Source organism: Doryrhamphus excisus, linkage group LG21 (assembly GCF_037039965.1).
Source record: "Doryrhamphus excisus strain RoL-2023G ecotype Guam linkage group LG21, RoL_Dexc_Guam_v1.1, whole genome shotgun sequence".
Lineage (NCBI taxonomy): Eukaryota > Metazoa > Chordata > Actinopteri > Syngnathiformes > Syngnathidae > Doryrhamphus > Doryrhamphus excisus.
In genome coordinates, this window is record NC_136377.1 from 7,936,536 (window position 1) to 7,958,197 (window position 21,662).

The following is a 21,662-nucleotide window of genomic DNA, read 5'->3' on the forward strand; positions in this document are numbered from 1 at the left end:
AGTGACCTGTATGAACTCCCAATACATGTGAATGGAGTTCATACACTGACTGATGTATGAACTCCACTACATTCGTATGGAGTTCATACACGAAGTGACCCGTATGAACTCCAGGTTCATATAGGTCACTACATCCATATGAACTCCAGCACATGTACATGAACTTCATCTAGAGTGCAGTGACCTGTATGAACTCCATACATTATATAAGGTTAATATAAGTCACTACATCTGTGTGAATTCCAGAAAATGTGCATGGATTTCACATTTCGTGGGGATGGAATTCATCCATAATACAGTCACCTATATAAACTCCAAATGTGCGTAGATTTCATACAGTCCGCTGATGTTGTATGAAATCCACCACATGTAATAGCATCTTAACAGCTCCATGCACATGTGTATATTGAAATTATAAATACAGTGAAGAAAATAAGTATTTGAACACCCTGCTATTTTGCTATTTCTCCCACTTAGAAATCATGGAGGGGTCTGAAATTTTCATCGTAGGTGCATGTCCACTGTGAGAGAGATAAACTAAAAAGAAAAATCCAGAAATCACAATGCATGATTTTTTAACAATTTATTTGTGTGATACAGCTGCTAATAAGTATTTGAACACCTGAGAAAATGAATGTTAATATTTGGTACAGTAGCCTTTGTTTGCTATTACAGAGGTCAAACGTTTCCTGTAGTTTTTCACCAGGTTTGCACACACTGCAGGAGGGATCTTGGCCCACTCCTCCACACAGATCTTCTCTAGATCAGTCAGGTTTCTGGGCTGTCGCTGAGAAACACGGAGTTTGAGCTCCCTCCAAAGATTTTCGATTGGGTTCAGGTCTGGAGACTGGCTGGGCCATGCTAGAACCTTGATATGCTTCTTACGGAGCCACTCCTTGGTTTTCCTGGCTGTGTGCTTCGGGTCGTTGTCGTGTTGGAAGACCCAGCCACGACCCATCTTCAATGCTCTGACAGAGGGAAGGAGGTTGTTCCCCAAAATCTCACAATACACGGCCCCAGTCATCCTCTCTTTAATGCAGTGCACTCGTCCTGTCCCATGTGCAGAAAAACACCCCCAAAGCATGATGCTACCACCCCCATGCTTCACAGTAGGGATGGTGTTCTTCGGATTGTACTCTTCATTCTTCTTCCTCCAAACACGCTTATTGGAATTATGACCAAAAAGTTCTATTTTGGTCTCATCTGACCATAAAACTTTCTCCCATGACTCCTCTGTATCATCCAAATGGTCATATGCAAACTTAAGACGGGCCTTGACATGTGCTGGTTTAAGCAGGGGAACCTTTCGTGCCATGCATGATTTCACATCATGACGTCTTAGTGTATTACCTACAGTAACCTTGGAAACGGTGGTCCCAGCTCTTTTCAGGTCATTGACCAAGTCCTGTCGTGTAGTTCTGGGCTGATTCCTCACCTTTCTTAGAATCATTGAGACCCCACGAGGTGATATCTTGCATGGGGCTCCACTCCGATTGAGATTGACCGTCATGTTTAGCTTCTTCCATTTTCTAATGATAGCTCCAACAGTGGACCTTTTTTCACCAAGCTGCTTGGTAATTGCTCCGTAGCCCTTTCCAGCCTTGTGGAGGTGTACAATTTTGTCTCTGGTGTCTTTGGACAGCTCTTTGGTCTTCGCCATGTTACAAGTTAAAGTCTTACTGATTGTATGGGGTGGACAGGTGTCTTTATGCAGCTAACGACCTCAAACAGGTGCATCTGATTCAGGATGATACATGGAGTGCAGGTGGACTTCTAATGGGCAGACTAACAGGTCTTTCAGGGTCAGAATTCTAGATGATACACAGGTGTTCAAATACTTATTTGCAGCTGTATCACACAAATAAATTGTTAAAAAATCATGCATTGTGATTTCTGGATTTTTCTTTTTAGTTTATCTCTCTCACAGTGGACATGCACCTACGATGAAAATTTAAGACCCCTCCATGATTTCTAAGTGGGAGAAATAGCAAAATAGCAGGGTGTTCAAATACTTATTTTCTTCACTGTATATTTTAATATATGTAGGTACAGTGACCAATGTGGATGTGGTTCATGCAGGTGCAGCACCAACATGAACTCTGCCAAAATGTTCACACAGGTCACTGACCCTGTATGAACTTCACCCAGACTTCATACGGGTGCAGGGAGTCCAGGTGTAATGACCTGTATGAACTCCCTGACGTTAATAGTCACATTTGAACACACAAGCGCAAACTTCTTCCACCTGTTCTATAGAATGTGAGCATGATTGGTTCATTTGGGCCAATACAAACTATACACCCGCTCTTTGAAGCATACATCAAAACAATTTACAGAAAGAAAATGCATTTATCACAAAATCCCTGTACATGTAACTAATGCACTCTTTTTCGACACATAGTCCCTAATTTAACATTTCAGGGGATTTGTTTTTCCATTATGACATAAATGAATGTACTAACTTTAATACAATTTATACATCTACTGGACCTGAAGCCATCGTATGGAAAACAAACTGTTGTAAGAGGAACGCTTAGACGGGCCAGTGCAAGAATAATATACACATAAAAAGTAGATCGGTATAGCAGATTTAGAAAATGCTTTTCTATTCTTCTCCACGGATGAAACGTCTCATCTAGCATCATTCGATATATTTTTGGTGTGTATTCTCAGCTCTAAACAGTAGCACACGACACCTCAACTTTTCTAACTATACACTAATGAGGTGTGTCAGGGAAGGTCCAGGACTGGTGCCACAAAAGATGTATTTCTAATGCAAACTACAAACCAAGTTCCCCGGTTCGAAGTACTGCAATCTCGCTGGATTCTAACGTACGACCCACAAAGACATCAAAATCACACAGAGTGAGTTGGGTGAGTAGGGAGGTTGCTCCAGCATGGCGATGTTCTTCACGGTTAGGGACTGTCGGATGGTCAGGGCACACACTGAACCATCCAATGCCCCAGGGTCTCTTTGTAGACATGCTGGTCGATGGTCCGGCCCTGTGGCAAGAACTCAACCCCTCACATCGGAGAGAATATGATCAGCATCCACAGTCCTGGAACTTTTCTGACATACCTCACATGTGACCAAGCTTGCTACACGAGTGTCACACAAAGCCTTCCTCTTATCTTACATAGCTCCACGGTTTAATTACAAGTCTATTTCAAGAAGGAGGGGGAGTGGATGGTATAAGAAGTACCATTATTCAGTGTGGTAGATATGTATAAGGCGTAAATAACACAGATCCATCATTCAAATAAGAACAAAGACACAATGCTGTGAGCTAAGCAGTGAAGTGATGGTCCATCCAGGGTGACCATCTACAAAAGCATTTACATTGCTACTGACTGATACATGAAGGCATTGACAAGTTCAATGGCGTCTGTATTTTTAGGCACCGTGTTGATGTGAGATATGTGATTGTGTGGGCGTGTGTGAGCCAAAGGGAGTGGGGATGGGTGGTGGTGGTGGTGTATTCGGGTGTCTGGTTGGAACCTTTAAAGGTGTGAGCAGTCATGGTAGATTTACAGAGGGCAAAAATGTTGTCAACTTCAGCAGCGATGCCTGCAAAAAAAAACAAAAAACAAACTGGCTGCCAAAACAAAACAAAAACAAGGAAGTGTGACACAGATGCCAAAATAAGAGGGCAAACACTGTGGGATGATCCTCTCTGCCTGTGCGCCGCCTCGTTGCAGGTTGGAGAGGAAAAAGACACAGAGGACAGAGATGACAAGGGTGGCGCCCTCTACAGTCTAGATGAAGTACTCCTTCTTTTCCTCGGCGTGCGCGTGGTTGCCCTCGGCGTTGATGATGGCCGTGTCGGCGTCAGGTGCGTCGTCTGCGCCTTTGGCCTCGTTTGTCAAATACGTCCCTGTGGAGAAACACATTTTTTTTAAACGAAAAAAATTCATGTGAAAAAAACACTATTTTCCACACAATTTCTTCTGTCATTTTGTAACAGGCTTCATCATATGGAAAAAGAGGCACCGAACATTCGAATATGCCATCTTTGAGTATGTAAAGTAGCCTTGTGCAACACATGCAAGTGCATTGTTTATGTTTGTTGTCTACTAATGATAGCAATTTGGCAAAGTTTAGCTACTCACATTATTGAATGTACAGTATAGCCTATCATAACAACAACATTAATGTAAATTGTTGCTAGCCTCTCTAAGACCATTTAATACATTACACATTTGAATTATTTACCATATTTATCTTTATATTTATATATTTATCTCATTTTAATCTATTTAACTGGCGATTAAATATACATTGGCACAAAAATATGTTCGCACACAAGTCTATATTTGGAAAATACAAAGCATTTTCCAAAATAAAAACTGAAAACATATAAAAGGTATTTTAAAAAGAGGCGCTGATTGTTGTCCTTGCACTTTGGGATTTCAATAGCGAGTCCCCACTGGCCTTCGGGGATTCAGTCCTGCCCTGGTCTTTTCTTTCTTTTTGTCCTTCACAGCAGATACTGCATATCATTCCCCTGCCACCTGGGGATTGGGAGAGCACTGGGAATGTCTAATGGGACAATAGGCGGATGTGATCCGGGAAGGTCAGTGAGACTTGAGAGATGGTGGCCGGCTGGTCCACTGTGGGATTTTTACCTTTATGCCTGGCCAGGTATCTTCCCAGTACTATGATTAAACACAAGGTGACGAAGACCACCACTGCCACCACTCCTCCGATCAAGGCATGGTCTGTGCCGTGGTGGCCCAAAGCATTGGGATCTGTGGAGGCAGAAGAAGAAAAGAAAGACTGAAAACCAGAACAATGCATCCCCAATTTTATAACGATGGTTCTAATGTGCTCTTTTCTTTTCATATGCCACCACCAACAGCACCAGCGGGGAATTTAAAATGAAAGTAAAAGACAGGCAAAAAAGGAACATTAAATAGTTCAGGCAGCCCAACATGCAAACCAGGCTAGACCAACAAATCCTTGCACACTCAATAAAAAATCTATAAAACTACTGTACATTGTTCCTGTTTTGATAAGGGTGATTGTTATTGAATTGGAATTGTAAATGATCTTCATGCAAAAATCTATTAAAAAAATGGTATCATTGATTTTCCACAATGTAGCCGTTCAAGGTAATTATGACTCTGCTCGCACGTTGAGAGGGTCCACGCTGCAGGGGGACGTAACAAAAAGCAGTATGAGTATGCCCAACAGCTGGTATTATTCACGCCAGTCCGTTAAAGTGGAATTCTAAGCATTATTCCGACTGTGAGTGCAACAAGGGTTCATGGCATTGTCAGAAAAACAGAGGACATTTTAGACCATTTTTAGCCAAAGCAGGCAGTTTCCAAACTTTGTGTATTCATTCAGTTTTCCTTTATTTTGCACTCCTATGAAGGGAAATTCAATATCAGCTAATAAATATGTACATGTTGAGTTCTGCTATGAACTTGATGCCTATAAACATACTGTGTTGAGCCTAATTGAAGAAACAGGCACCAGGCGAGTCAGAGCTTTTCTTCTGGTCACTCACACAGATACGTGGGGCCAGTTGTCAAATACTTACTGTATGCCCGGGTGAATATGGTATGCTTACATTACACGGCTACCCTGCAAATAACATTCATTCATTCATTTTCTAGGGTAGCGGGGGGTACTGGAGCCTATCCCAGCTGTCTTCGGGTGAGAGGCGGGGTACACCCTGGACTGGTCGCCAGCCAATCCCAGGGCACATATAGACAAACAACCATTCACACTCACATTCATACCTATGGACAATTTGGAGTTGCCAATAAACTTAGCAACTGAGAACATGCCAACTCCACACAGGTGGAACTCGGGTCTCCTAGCTGTGAGGCCTGCATGCTAACCACTCAATCACCGTGCAGCCGGCTATGAACTTGATACCTAGAAATATACTGTGCTGATCCTAATCGAAGAAACATATTGCTTATATTCCAGGAGTACAGATTTATACGTATGTGTCAGATCTTTTCTTCTGGTCACTCACACACTCGCACCTGGAGCGATGCAGCTGCAAAAAAGTTGCCAAATACATACTGTATGCTCGGGTGAATATGGTATGCTTACATTACACGGCCACCCTGCAATTATAATTGTTTCCTAAAAAAATATAATCATTTTTTGACAGTGGCATGTGGATCAAATGACGTTATTAAAAATACCCAGACGCAATTTAGTCATACATGCCCGCCGCTTCTCTGTTCCTATTTCTTCTCCCGTGTGGCCAAATTGAACAGCTGGCTTGCGTGCGCTCCATAAGCCTCCATGGTGTGAGTGACCAGGCCTTCACACTTCACTGCCTCCCAGCGGACAAACAAACGCCCGCCGCAATGACACACACATACACACCACAGGCGCTTAGCAGGGTTTCACTGTGCCGCCGTTCTGCATGGTCAGTGGAGCAAAGACAGGAGCGATGTCCCCCCCCATGGTGGTGTCTCTGTACCTCATTGTGGCACCACAGAGAGGCCATACATTCACACCCCTTAATGCATATAAAACATGAAGCTACTGGGAATATTGCACACAAAATACATGCTTTTACATATTGAAATTGTCCATATTTGCTCTAACATATAAAGGACACTGTTGGACACCCATTGCTAACCAGAGTCTAGTAACAGGAAACATCAGGGTTCTGGACACAGGCAGTTTTCCTTTAAGTGGTATCAATCACATACAACTGGAATTGTTAGTTTGACTAAAAAAAAAAATAAATAAAAAATAGAATGTATGCTTGTTCACAGCCCCAGTAACACATTACGTTTTAATATGGCCACACAGTTTCTCTGTGTGATTTAATATTACAGTATAGCAGAGCAAACTCCTCTTCCAATATTTATAACGCTCTCTTTGTCCACAGGCCTTGTTGAATAAATCAAAGAAGTTCATGGTCACTGACTTGGCCAAAAGTGTTTCAACTTAAACCCTCATTTGATGGTGGTATCGTACATACATGCTGCCCTCCTTCGGGGTTCGAGCATGACCCGCCAAACAAGCGATATACAGGCATATCTGTGTATACAGTACATTTATATTGTTATTGGTAGATTATAACATGGCCCCTTGCCCATGCTACGATTTGTGATTAAATGTTGAAGGTGCATGTTGGGGGGAAAAAGGGGTTCCCATACACATGTTTAATAAGTCAATTAGGCTCAACTTTTGATGGGACTTGATCTCATGCTGACTTCTAATACCAAAATGGAGGACTCCCCGATAGACAGACAAACGCAACACATCGAAACCAGGCAACAGACACACACATGCAGGGCTTTTTTTTGGTGGTGTTTTTTTGTGGTGTCCTTGTAGATTCTTGCTTTGCGGCTCTGAGAGGATTAATTAGATTCAGAAAACAAATTACTTCTGCTAATCATTCAATAAAGCCCCTCACATGGTTGCCCGACGCTCTCTTGAATATTCAAGTATCCTCCCTCCTGTCCTGCTCTCACAATGAAAATGAAGTTATAATCAAAGTAAGATCATTAATCATATGAATTCATTAAGCCCAATACAAGAATCAATCTATCAGAGCGGCTCTGTGCTCCGCAGAGTCGATAACCTCCACAAAAAAACAGACAAAAGAAGAACAACTTATTGCTGCTGCTTCTGTGAAAATTTTCACAATTATAATAATTGCGTGAGCGGGCTGGTTGGTACTGAAGGAGTGAAAGAAAAAAACCCCACACCGATCTCAGAGGGACATCTCAAACCCTTTGAAAAGCAGACCTTCCCATGTGTCCATGTGTGTCCTCTACCGCTGAGCTGAAATGAATAGATAGGCTATTACATGTAATTCATCGCCTGCGCCTGGAGATCTAATGATTTCTCCGTCCCTGTTCTACACTTACTTTCAAATTGTTGCCATATTTCTTCCCCAAAGCCAGTTAATGTGACAGCTCATCAATAAGCTGGCTCAGCAATAAGCGCTAAGACCTTTGCATTATGTTTTAATTCGTCCTGTGCAGATCGGCGTCATGCGGGGGAGGAAATGGACAGAAGATTGTCGTCGCTCTTCAATATCTTACCCCCTTTGCCCTCATCCATGCGGATGCCGAGTCTGGAACATAACCCTTCTGGTTTAAAGCAACTGAGCAGCGGCCACGAGAGAAAATTTTATTTTTGCTCATTGCACGTCCTAAGTCCTCGCTAACGTTAGATCGATAGCAATGGAATAAAGCTGTTAGAAATCCCTCCAAGGAATGAAAATTGTCCTTTCACTTATTGAGTTTTCACAACAGGTTTCTCCTACCGTTTAAAGCTGATTGAACACAAAGACCCGCTAGAGTACACTGTGCACTTTTTGTCCTTCATGTTCAAAGTAAGGAAACAAAAACAAACAGCGGACCCTCTAAAGTCCAACGCCTCTGAGGTCGTACAATTTGAAATTTGATGACAATTTTAAAGGAAAAATGTGCCTACTCCTCGGCCATCTCTGTGTGGAGTTTGCATGTTCTCCCCGTGCATGCGTGGGTTTTTTCCAGGTACTCCGGTTTCCTCCCACATTCCAAAAACATGCTAGGTTAATTGGCGACTCCAAATTGTCCATAGGTATGAATGTGAGTGTGAATGGTTGTTTGTCTATATGTGCCCTGTGATTGGCTGGCGAAACAATTATAATTGCAGGGTGGGCGTGTAATGTAAGCATACCATATTCACCCGAGCATACAGTATTTAGCTCAACTCAATTTAGTTCAACTTTTTTACAGCTGCGTCGCTCCAGGTATGTGTGTGAGTGACCAGAAGAAAAGCTCTGACTCGCCTGTTGCCAAGTATAAATCTTTACTCCCCGAATATAAGCAATATGTTTCTTCGATGAGGATCAACACAGCATCAAGTTGATAGCAAGCTGCACGGTGGACGAGTGGTTAGCACGCAGGCCTCACAGCTAGGAGACCCAAGTTCCACCTGTGTGGAGTTTGCATGTTCTCGGTTGCTAGGTTAATTGGCGACTCCAAATTGTCCATAGGTATGAATGTGAGTGTGAATGGTTGTTTGTCGATATGTGCCCTGTGATTGGCTGACGACCAGTACAGGGTGTACCCCGCCTCTCGCCACAAAACAGCTGGGATAGGCTCCAGTACCCCCGTGACACTTGTGAAGATAAACAGTATAGAAATCCACAAGGCCTGGTTACAGTAGCCCAATTGGAGTAGAAAAGTTGTATATTATATTTCAAGTTGAAACAACACTGTATAACAAAGCTAAAATAAAGTCAAAATACTCACCCTGTGAAGATCCATGATGTATGTAGCTGACATTTAACTATTAATTAATTAAATATTCTGTTGTAGTAAGTTCTATTTATGGTTCTGCGGTCCTCTTTTCCATTAGTATAACATAATACTCTACGTAACAAAAATATATCAAGGTCAAAGAAAAAGCAAATATAATTTGGGTTGAATGTGCTGCAAAATATTTTTGCGATATGAAATCCTTTGTCCTTTGGCTTTTGTTATGGCTTACCTTGCCTCATTTTCAGAACTTTTTAACCTTTTTAACCCGGCATTTTACAAGGTAGATTTCCCAATGAAGAGCGAGCATCATGAATATTTCATTACAGGGAAAAAGAGTCATCGTCTTTAAATGCAGACAGCATAAACCCTCAAGGAACAGACCCCAAAGGGATGCTGCTTAATAAACCGGCAGTTGTTCCAACTCTTGAGACCATCAACATTGCATCCTGAACACACGTGTGCTTGAGGTGAAAGATCTCCTCGTGCAAAGACCCTATTGTGATTTAACTTTATTTTTTTAAACCTCAAAACTGGTTTTCTGTGTATGTGACTGCTAGTAACTTCAAGAGGAAGGCTGAATATGGCTTTGCTTGTTTAGTGTGAGAGCATGTGGTGTAAACATGACTTTTATGGATGGACTCTGTGGAGTTACATCACATATCAGGTAGCAACCTGCATTCTTGTATCAGTTTTGGACAATTTAGTTGGCTGTGCATTGTTTTTTTAAATTTTATTTATCTACCATTTATTTCAGAGGCAAGCTAATGGAGGTAAGGGACGATAACCTGAAGTGTGCAAGACACTGGATGTGTGCTTTATTTTATTATTTCTGCTCTTCCGCAGGCTGAGAACACGGGGCCATGAATAATTGCTGTCTTCTGAGGCATGCCCTGCTCTCAGCACCGGTATTGGGCAACATTGCTTGGTAAAAGGAATACTGATGATGAAGAATGAATAGCATATATTTCAAATAAATTCACTTTCGCAAGGTCATGGATAATTAGCGAAGCCATGAAAAAGAATTGGCATGAGAAAGGATGTGTTTATGTACACTTTGATGACATTGCACAGACCTTTGGTGCTTAGCGGAAGACATATTATTGCCATTATGGCTGAGCGGGTGCCGGCTCCAACACTTACTCAATACAGTGAATCAAAGGCAACACTACAGGCTTCAGTCTGGCATCACACAACATAGATTAGGAATCTTTATCTTTTCTCCTGCCGTACACCCCAGAGGTCAACGGCTGTCAGTAGACATAATGGAACTAATTATACAGAACTATCAGGTCTGCATTATCAAATATGTATTAGCTAATAAGCCTGCAAGCTTTAATAAATGTCTCCGTGCAAGTATAAAAGGCTACTAGGATGCTATTGAAATTGAACTTTCAGAGCAGTGAGTCTACAGCTTGGATAGAAGTATACATAGATGTAAATGTAAAATGACTGGGGCTGCACGGTGATCGAGTGGTTAGCGCACATGCCTCACAGCTAGGAGACCCGAGTTCAATTCCACCCTCGGCCATCTCTGTGTGAATGGTTGTTTGTCTATATGTGCCCGGTGATTGGCTGGCCACCAGTCCAGGGTGTACCCCGCCTCTCGCCCGAAGACAGCTGGGATAGGCTCCAGCACGCCCAGCGACCCTCGTGAGGATAAGCGGTACAAAATGAATGAATTAATGAATTAAAATGAGCACAAACAGACATTTTGTCTCAATAGCAGAGTACCAAGATAATAGTGTCTGACAACATCATGGTCTGGGGCTGCACAAGTGCTGCCGGCACTGGGGAGGTGTGGTTCATTGATGCTAACATTAATTGCAACGTGTACCGTGACACTGTGAAGTCAAGCATGATCCCGTCCCTTGGGAAACTGGGCTGCGAGGCAGTTTTGTAACAGGATAAGGAGCCCAAAACACATCTCCAAGATGACAAGCGCCTTGCTGAGAAAGCTGAAGCTGATGGAGTAGCCATGTATCCAGACTTGAACCCAATTAAGTACCTGTGGGGCATCCTCAAACAGAAGGAGCATTTCTTCAGCATTTTGCCATAGCGATTGTTGTATGCATTCATTCATTTTCTACCGCTTTTCCTCACGAGGGTCGCGGGAGTTGCTGGAGCCTATCCCATTTGTCTTCGGCCGAGAGGCGGGGTACACCCTGGACTGGTGGCCAGCCAATCACAGGGCACATATAGACAAACAACCATTCACACTCACATTCATACCTATGGACAATTTGAAGTCGCCAATTAACCTAGCATGTTTTTGGAATGTGGGAGAAAACCGGAGTACCCGGAGAAAACCCGGGAGAACATGCAGAGATGACTGGGGGTGGAATTGAACACTGGTTTCCTAGTTGTGAGGTCTGCGCGCTAACCACTCGTCCACCGTGCCGCCCTGTTGTTGTATGAAGTGGTACTCAATTATTCCAGTCTTCCCACAATGTTTCACGCCTCGTGTTAATTGAAATAGTATTCAAAACCTGGTCATATTTATATCTATAAACCACTGTATAAGTGCCTGGCACCAACATTCTCCATGGAATCACCTGATTATCGTAATAGATTTATCAAATGAGCTGAGGTAACAAGTTAAGTTTACTCATGCCACCACCAACATTTCATCACGGTGCCTTAGTGGGTTGATTATAAACGGTAAGAAGTATAGTGTGAAAAAGTGAGGGAAAGAATGGATGAAAGAGCTCATCAGGTGTATGATATGCTAATTTTCCGCGTTACGAGCTCCAATGTTGAACCTAGCGTGTTTCCTCGGCACGGGCGGACAAGTTTATTAAAAAGACAAAACGTCATGGGGCTGGAAGAGCTCTATGCTTGTTTGCTTTCATCTGGAGTCTGTGAAAAGAGCTAGTAATAAATCAAGAAGACACATGAAAGCAGATAGCGTAGCATGCTGCGACTGGGGACGTTGTGAAGGAGTCTGATATCCAGATTCCCTCAAGATATACTCGGAGAAACTCAGCTCCTCTTGCGTCTCAGCGCAACACAAACAGACATCAGACGACGATGAGGAAGATCCGCCATTGTGTGGAAGCCTGTCATCCAACAGACAGATGTAAGCGGGAAAGAGGAGAATAAGCAAAATTGAAAGAAAAGATTTAAGAAACGAGAAAAGAAAGTCGTTATTTCAACGTTGAGAATTGGTAGGGGGTCTGCAGAGCTATTCTGCATATTGCTTAACACAGCACGTTAGATTTAAATTGATATGTCAATCAAATTTGCTGACGTCTTGTGTTACCATTGCAGACATGGCGCTGTGTCAGCGTTATCGCAGGGAGGCCCCTGAGACAGAATCAAAACATTTGACCAAACAGTGGTCGTTTTTTTGTTCAACTTTTATTAAATTTGCTACTTTTAGGCTTTTGAACGAACGGGTAAACCTTCTGGGACTATTGTTTTGCATCATACTTTTTTAATCATGTATTTCTCTGAGGGCATCTGTCGGTTCCTGCTTCCACCGTCCATAAATCTGTCTGTCTGTCTTCCATCAGTCCGTCAATCCACCCTCCGTCCCTCTAGCTAACCGTCTATCCTTCTATCTGTCCATACAGTATGCATAGCTACAGTATCTGCCTGACAATCATTCTTTGTATCCTTCTGTCCAGCTCTCCGCCCAACAATCCATTGTTCCATCTTTCTCTCAGTCTGTCTCTTCATCAAAACAGTCCTTTTACCCGTGTATCCCTCCATCCTTCTATCCATCCATCTATACATCTACAGGCTATTCACCAATCATACCTTCTACATGACTGTCCATCTGTGTGTGCACCCATCCATCTGTCAATCCGCCGGACAGTCTGTCAGTCAATCTGTCCAACAGTACTTCGTCCATCAGTCTCTCCATCTCCGTCCATCTATAGTTTTCGTATGATCTGATTTTTGTCCAAAAATGTAGCTCGAATATTGTTTCTGTATATACCGCAGATAACAAACTAGTATGTTTTCCTTGTCCTGTATCGTTCTGCAAAACCGAGTGGCCAAGCAAAATACCCTGGCTGCTAAATAACCTACCATGGGGCCAAAGAAAGTTGTGATTACCAGCAATTTGATGAAGAAGGGAATAAACACTATTGAATTTGATCTTGCCAGGATGTACTGGAAGTCATTATAATTATTTCACATTGTTGTCTGCATGTAAAAGTTTATTCTCTTTATTCTCTATAATAATGCATTTTTTGTTGGTATTTTTGGGTGTTTGGAACAGATTAATTGGATTTGCATTATTTCCCATGGCAAAATTAACCTGGTTTTCATACCTTTTGCATTTCGTCCGACCTTTTACAATTAATTAATAACAAAATCCACTGCACGGTCGCCAATTGGTTAGTGCGCAGACCTCACAGCTAGGAGACCCGAGTTCAATTCCCTGTGCATGCGTGGATTTCCTCCCACATTCCAAAAACATGCTAGGTTAATTGGTGACTCCAAATTGTCCATAGGTATGAATGTGAGTGTGAATGGTTGTTTGTCTATATGTGCCCTGTGATAGGCTGGTGACCAGTCCAGGGTGTACAGCTGGGATAGGCTCCAGCACCCCTGCAACCGTTGTAAGGATAAGCGGTTGTCTGCATGTAAAACTATAGTTATTCTCTGTAAAAAGCATTTTTTGTTGATATTTTTGGGTGCCAGGAACAGATTAATTGGATTTGCATTATTTTGTATGGGAAAATTAACCTGGTTTTCATACGTTTTGCATTTCGTCCGGCCTTTTACAAGAAATTAGTAACAAAACCCAAGGTATCACTGCATCGATCTACCATCAGTATGTATCATATTTGTTTGATCTTCCAATGTCAAAAAGACTTTCTGCAACTCAATTAAATTATGATGAATATGTAATATTCCCAATCGCTTTGCCGTTAGACAATTAGAAATGTAATACCTTTGTTACCCTTTGTTGTCGTTTTGAAAAATAATACCAGGAACCTTCATCTATTAGTCCTTGAGTGCCTCAGTGCCAGCCACCAATAATCACAAAGTTCCCAATATCCGGAAACATCTCGCTGCCTTATTACTCCAACACCGAGATGACCTGCTGTTGAAGGACGTGTTAAGCCATGCCAAATCCTGCTCCATTATGTTGAAGGGTTCAACAAAAGTCCTTCAATTGTTCCTTGTATCACTCGACAATATCCCCAGTGCGGGTGAGTCGTTCTTTTGTGATGATAACATCTTTTTGGCATCTCTGTGCTCTTTGGGTTGCCACCATGATAGACGCTAGTGACTTTTTTTCAAACTCCTTTCTTGGAAGAGCTCTTCCCACAGGGGACAGCTAGAACATTGTTAACTAAAATATGATGTTGTCAGCCCTGGAGAGGATTAAAGAAATATACCAATACATGACATGACCATGACCTTCCTCTTCACACTGAATTACATGGTGGTGGTTAGGGCACATCAGTGAATTACAGTACCGAGGAAACTACTACCGAGGTCTTTAAGGTTTCATAATAATTTAGTAGCTAACAAAACATCTAAGCATATACCAATCATTTCAGTTAATGTCGGGTGTATTATCAATTCTTTTTATTTTGTCTTTTCTTTTGCATTGAATGACATGATATAGCAAAACAGTTAATTGCAATGTAGAGGAGCTGCGCGCCGGACAAGTGTAGCTTGCTTGCCTCACAGCTAGGTGACCTGTGTTCGATTCCACCCTCGGTCATCTCTGTGTGGAGTTTGCATGTTCTCCCTGTGCATGTGCAAAACATGCTAGGTTAATTAGAGACTCCAAATTATCCATAGGTATGAATGTGAGTGTGAATGGTTGTTTGTCTATATGTGCCCTGTGATTGGCTGGCGACCAATCCAGGGTATACCGCGCCTCTCACCCGGAGACAGCTGGGATAGGCTCCAGCACCCAGACACTTGTGAGCATAAGCGGTAGAAAATGAATGAATAAAAATGTGAAAATGTTGTTGGTTTAAAAGCCCAAGTTGAACAAGAGGGGAAAATTAGGAATCACAATGTACTGCCCTTGATTCGATTAATCATTGGCTGCACGCTGTATGAGTGGTTATTGTACAGGCCACACAGCTACGAGACCTGGGTTCAATTCCATACTTTTGTGTGGAGTTTGCATGTTCTCCCCAAGTGTGCATGGATTTGTGATTATGATTGGCTGGCGACCAGTCCAGGGTGTATCCCACCTCTTGCCCGAAGACAGCTGGGATAGGCTCCAGCAAGCCTGCAACCCTTGTGAGGATAATCGGTACAGAAAATGAATGAATGATTAATCATTTTTAGAAGCAGTTAGGGCAAAATGGAGTGCAGTACTTGCTGCAACCAGCTGAGGCGCTGTCAAGCACCAACTAGTTCGCTGTCCATCGACAAGGCGTCTTCTGTGGGAAGTTGAGCTACAGCCATAAAGACCTCCAGGTTCACAATTCATTTTCTCAATACAACACTGAAATCAAAACAGGAGCTCAGAACATTCAGAGGAAGCTATTAGATATTGTTGATGACGGACAATAAATCCATAAATGATCACTCTGCGTGTCACAAACCTCTGTTGGAATGATAGCTCCATTGCGACTCCAAGTATCTCTAATAAATAATAGTCAAATCCTAATTATAGACAAAAACCCATTCATCATTCATCCAGTTTAATGCTGTATAACAGAGTATCATCAACCCCAGTCCAAAACTTTGACGGAGTTAAAGAGCTGATTTAAGTGTGCGCGTGATTCCTGGATTGCTGGAACACAGCATTGAGTGTCATGATGAGTCATCTCCAGGGGACAGACATTTGCAAGTGGACATGACATTTACTTCTTTGAGCTTTCCGGGCACGACGGTACTCAAGTCTTAGGAATATCAAGGGCACAATAGACTTAAACAGCGGCACTCGCACTGAATACAATGACAGACTCCAAAAATTCTTTAGATGATGAACTATTTCATCTTGACAGCGAGGAGTGAGTGAGTGAGTGAAGTGAAGCACATATTATTAGGCTGAAGACTAAGCGTGTTAAGCGTGTGAAGGTGGGGAGGGTGAATGTGGTCATACCGTACCTCCGTTTCCGGTTACTGTGGGGTCTGAGGCATGGGTGCCGACTAGAGCGGTGGAGTCTGGGGGGATGGGATGAAAGTGGGGTGTAGTGGATGGAGGCGAGGTGGTGGGGGCTTCTGGTGGAGGGGACAGACAGATACATACACAAGAAAAACAATGTAAAACTGAAAAATGAATTGAAAGTGGGGAGCAATAAGAAAAGCATGATATGAAATGGGAAAAGTAAAATGCCAAAAACAAGCAAAAATGATAGGGATGGGCACTGATTGTTAAATTACCCTGAATATAAAATCTTTTTTGCCTACAAAACAGTCTGAAAAAGATGTGTGTAAAAAATTATTTTCAAAAGGGAGTCGTCTTGTATTTGGGACAGTGCTGATTTTTCTGCATATTGAAGCAATGAGGCATTACTTGGTTGCAACCAGCAGAGGCACCGGTGAGTCAATTTGTAATTACTTTTCAGACCAACATGATATTGACATCGGAAGTTGATATAATATAATGTACAGTATATAACTAATACATCAATATAAATAAATGTAAAATGCACTAAACATCTCAAATAATTTGGTTTTGCCAATTGACCGATCAAGCAAATTTTATCCAATGCCCATCCCTACAAAATAAAGTGTTTAATACATACAATGCATAGAAAAGATACATACAAAAACTGTGTTGTTTGCTGGGGGCGATGATGGTGGATTTCATCTTGTACTTACCAGTCAGATTTAAACTAACAAACTAAACAGAAAAAGCATAAAAGACACGGTTCTAGAGTCATGGCTACAAGATATTCCTCGTGGGGTTTTATCCAAGGTAGTGGTAAAATATTAATGGGACAAAGGGATTGGCAGTGAAGCGTTGTTTGACAAAGTTAATGAGGTTACACCGCCACCTTGTTTGTGTCACTCTGATTTTTATGGCGAGCTGGGGGCTTTTTAATTGGCGGTGCTACAAGGCATTGCGTCCTGGGTGCCTCCGTGACTTTTCAGCCTGGGCGAAAATCACTAAGCAGTGAGAGAAAGTGAGCGAAAATGTCTCCTCGCTGCAGAGGAGCCATTAAAAAGGTATTTTCCAAGAATTATGGCAGCAATTGTAAAAGGCTAAAAGGTGTGCTAATCACTAATGCATGCTGGGAATAGAGCAAGTGCCATTTTCAGAGGAACAAGTCATAAATCTCTATTGTACTCTTTGACCCACTCGAGCCCCAATTGCCTTTTCTGTGGTAGTGGATTTGTCCCTTTAATAACATTACTTTCATTAAGGGCATTGGTTATTCTTGTTGGTATATTTGGATGGCATTTTAAGGAATGTTTGGCTCCAAGATATGACATGGAATAATGAATTGGTAAACTAATATGGACAGGCGCGAGGTTCCCACCCCTGTAGTAAATTTATTGCTACAGAGCATTGCATTGCATTGCATGCTGCAGCAAGATTACATACAAAAAAGTACTATGACATAAAATAATAATTATGCATATGTACATATGCGTATAAAGTAGTCCTTTTTAGTTAATGCAAGTAAGTTTGCACAAAATTACCATCTTTTGCACTATGCTAATTTGCATTCTAGACCAAATATAATAAAATACAACACAATACTACCATTTAGTACAAAATCACAAAAAGCATTCTATTTTTTCAACTGGAATTATTTCAATTTCAGTGTTTAAAAATATGAATATCTTGAAAAAAATGTACAATGAAACCGATTTAATACAAATAAACAGTTTAATAATATTATTAATAATAATGAATTAATTAAAAACACAATAATGCAATTTATTTCATTTAGTTAACTATTTTTATTTACTGTTCATTTGCTCCTCACTGATAATCATTGAAAAATCCTTGATAAATAAATCATACAAGATGAAGGGCATTGACATATTTTCCATGGTATAATTTCAATGTAGTTAGGGTGTTAGAGTAAGGGCATACTATTGCATGCTTTTTCAAAGTCATTTTTTTCCCCAATGATAACACTTTACATTTTGCACATTTCCGACTATATTCTCATGTGAAGGAGCTCCTTTATCACACAATCAAACTTATGAAGGCTGGAGTTGGAAGTCATTATGTAAATCAGTCAATCAGAAGGCTCAATAAGGCGGCACATCGAAGTGAGGTATCCTATTCATCAATCATAATGTGAAAAGTACATGATTTTCTTCACCCAAACGAGATAAACAGAATCAAACAAAACATTTCCATTATATCCATGTAGCTGTGGCCCTGACGACGACCTGCTGAAGACTCCAACCTTGGTTGTTTCCTTCAACAACTTCACTGCAGCTTATTACTTCTTATCACCACGGGCATTAAAGACCATATGAGATATCACTATTAGTCGGCCATGGCATATTGAATATTGTCCTTATTGCAAAATAAAAACACGCCACTAGGTGTGTGGAGTAATAATAAAGCAATATTTATCGTTCTACTTAGGGAAATTCTCGCTCTTCTTTGTTATACGCTCACTAAGCTCCTAAAAGAAAAAGAAAAGCGACTTAATTCCGAGAGGAAAGGCCGAGGAGACACAGGAAAAAGTGGGACGGCGAGCTATCCGTTTCTGCGGACACTAATTCACTTCATCCTTTTCCTCTGGCGTTACTCGGTATGATTTTGTGGTGATATCACTGACATTACAGCACAGAATTCCACACATCCTTGCTTCACCGTCATGCATGAGGAGGACCTGGGGCGCAGGTTTATTTGAAGAAAGACGTTGGTGGTATTAGTGCCACCTGAGGCCCTGTGAGCGATGCTACCACTAATCACTCACAGCGCTGATATGCATGCATAGCGGGGGTGGGTGGTGGGGGTGGGGGGCGGTTGTTATCTGTAAACAGTTGCAGTTCAGTTTGGGGCTTGTTTTATTTCTATTTAATTTTTGCACATTATTTACATGCTTCAATTTGGTGCTCCGATCGATCGGCTGATCGGTATCGATATCGGCCGATACTTGCTTTAAAATTCAGATCCCCTCCCCGCCGATTAGCTCCGCCCCTGCTGTAGCATTCAAAACAAGCATGTCTGCTGTGTGTATGACTTCCTGTCTTTGTGAGAGTGTCGCACCCTGTAAAAGGTACCTCAAAAATGTCTCACCAGGAAGGTGATTTAAAAAGCTTTAGATTGGTGCGGCAACACCTGGCAGGGTGTGGTCAGTTTGAGGGTCACAATGTGATCATCCTTCAGGCCCCGGTCCCAACCCGCTGTACTTGTGAGTGTAGCCAAAATTTGGGGATGAGTACCGCCTCAGTATGGATTAGGGAGCATACCGACACTATGTAGCACTTTTAGTGCAGGAGGAACTTTTGTTGTGTGCAGGGCTGCGTCAGATTCCGGATGATGTATGTTTGGGCTGAGCTTGAACTGCACACTGATATTGTATCTCCTACTCTCCGCTTCAGAAGGCAGCAGATCTAGCTGGAGGGACCCATCGGAGGTGGATAAACCTACTTTTCATTCAGGTTTTTAGTGAATAATGTGAGAAAACTAGAAATAAATGCATTGCAAAATACAAAAGGTGAGTTTTGGATACCAGTATTTTGTTCATGTTCTGGTAAAACAAACATACTGGCTTTGTTTGGCTTGAAATAAACTAGGAAAGTAAATGTAGCTCTTGGCCATTTTCATTTTGTAAAAGTATCTTTCACAAGAAAAAAAGTGGGTGACCCCTAATATAGCCAGTAGTACATTTGAACATTTAGGCCGCATGTACAGTATGTGATCGGTATTGGTATCGGTCGATTTCACTCGTGGATTATCGGGATTGGTATCGACAGCATAAAATCCTGATCGGAACATCGTAGCTCCATGGTGTCCATATACAGATTCTTCGTCTAATGCTGGATGCAGAATCAGCCATGCAAGCCTTTCTGGTCTGGACTCACCATACACGTAGAGTACGTATTCAGCACTGCTGGTCCCGAGGTGGTTGCTGGCTTCACAGCGGTAGGTGCCGTTGTCCGTCTTGTTCAGCAACGTAAAGGTCAGCTCGCGTCCCTCCACCATCACCCTGCCAAGGTCGGAAAGTTCCACTCCATCTTTGGTCCACATCACTGGATCCGGGCTGGACATACAGAGAAGACACTTCATCAGGTTCACCTGCACCGTATTCCGTATGAAAAAAAAGCTGTATGATAATAACGCTCAGATTTGATTGACACTGTCAGAGAGATGTTGTGTTGTTTGGAAGTATTTCTCAATATGCTGCAGTTCTGCACCACTGCAAACTGCAACAACAATAATAAAGATATTGTTGAATGAATACCTTGCAGACACTGTCAATCAAAACTGAACATTCATACTTCCACCGAGCGTGAATCGTGAAGAGGTGATGTTTTCCGTTCCTGTTAGTTGATTCAATAATTCAGACATTTTCATACCTTCCCTCGCTACACAACTTTGCAAAAAAGGGGTAAAGTACACTAGCATTGAAAAGTTATGACTTTTTTCCACTAGTGACAAACTTTGGAGTGATACTAAAGACCTTCTAATGTTGTAACAGATCCAGATAAAGGTGAGGATGGACAAACTCATTGGGGTACAATATGAGCAGGGGTGCACCAGATCCAGAAGATGGAGCTGCAGTGAAAAAATACTTTTTAATCCTTTAATTTTGGCCTGTAAGTACATTATCAAATATAATGAAGCATGAGTGACTTACGATGGGTTTCCTCGGGACATACACTCCAGCTTTAAGTATTGACCCTCCTGGGGGACACCAACAGAGGGGACTATCTTCACTTGAGGAGCATCTAAGTCAAACACAGACATTTATAGTGAAAAAAACGGATTTCTTCTATATCTGTTCTAATGTGTATATGTCAACACTCACAGTGGACCTCCAAGACTTCAGTGGCTTGCTGCGGCGCCTGCTCCAGCGCCTCGTGGTCCACTCTGCAAGTGTATGGCACACCGTCGTCGTTCCTGTCCACGCGCAGCTGCAGTGAGCTCCGCACGGTGAAAGTCTTCCCGCTGGCGTTCACCACCTTGGCGCCTGTGGCGAGGAAAATCTGGTCAGAGATGGCAGCACTGAGGTACGGTGGACGCCTATAGGTGCATCTTTATCGCACCGCACAGATCTGAAAAAACACTGCAGGGCATTGATAGATTATCTAAGGAGAGGAGATTATAGCCCCGTTTTAATTAGATTAAGTCAAACTGAGCTGCTTTGGGATAAGATGTGAATGCAATAATAATTATATCACACTGAAAGAATAGATTGTTAGACAAGCATCTTTCTTCACATAAACAATACAAACATCAATTAATACTATTTTTGCATAGGTAAAATTCCACAAATTCCAAGTTTCTTTGAATACAGCACCATTCTGTGTCTCCGTATGGAGCCTTTTGGACAACGATGGACCACCGCACT

General features: G+C 42.0%; 1 protein-coding gene across 3 annotated transcripts in view; it reads right to left on the reverse strand.

The window, feature by feature from the left end:
- Positions 1–2,033: 2,033 nt before the first annotated feature.
- Positions 2,034–21,662, reverse strand: part of cadm2a (cell adhesion molecule 2a) — a 200,807-nt gene continuing 181,178 nt past the window's right edge. For 2 of the 3 annotated variants that reach the window (XM_058087403.2, XM_058087401.2), the window contains 6 exons: positions 21,120–21,281; positions 20,949–21,039; positions 20,173–20,351; positions 16,276–16,389; positions 4,627–4,749; positions 2,034–3,875 (listed from right to left, as the gene is read on the reverse strand). In XM_058087403.2, coding sequence (XP_057943386.2) covers positions 3,757–3,875; positions 4,627–4,749; positions 16,276–16,389; positions 20,173–20,351; positions 20,949–21,039; positions 21,120–21,281 — 788 coding nt within the window. In that variant the 3' untranslated portion in view covers positions 2,034–3,756. The remainder of the gene's footprint in view (positions 3,876–4,626; positions 4,750–16,275; positions 16,390–20,172; positions 20,352–20,948; positions 21,040–21,119; positions 21,282–21,662) is intronic. The other variant, XM_058087404.2, reaches the window with a different exon arrangement.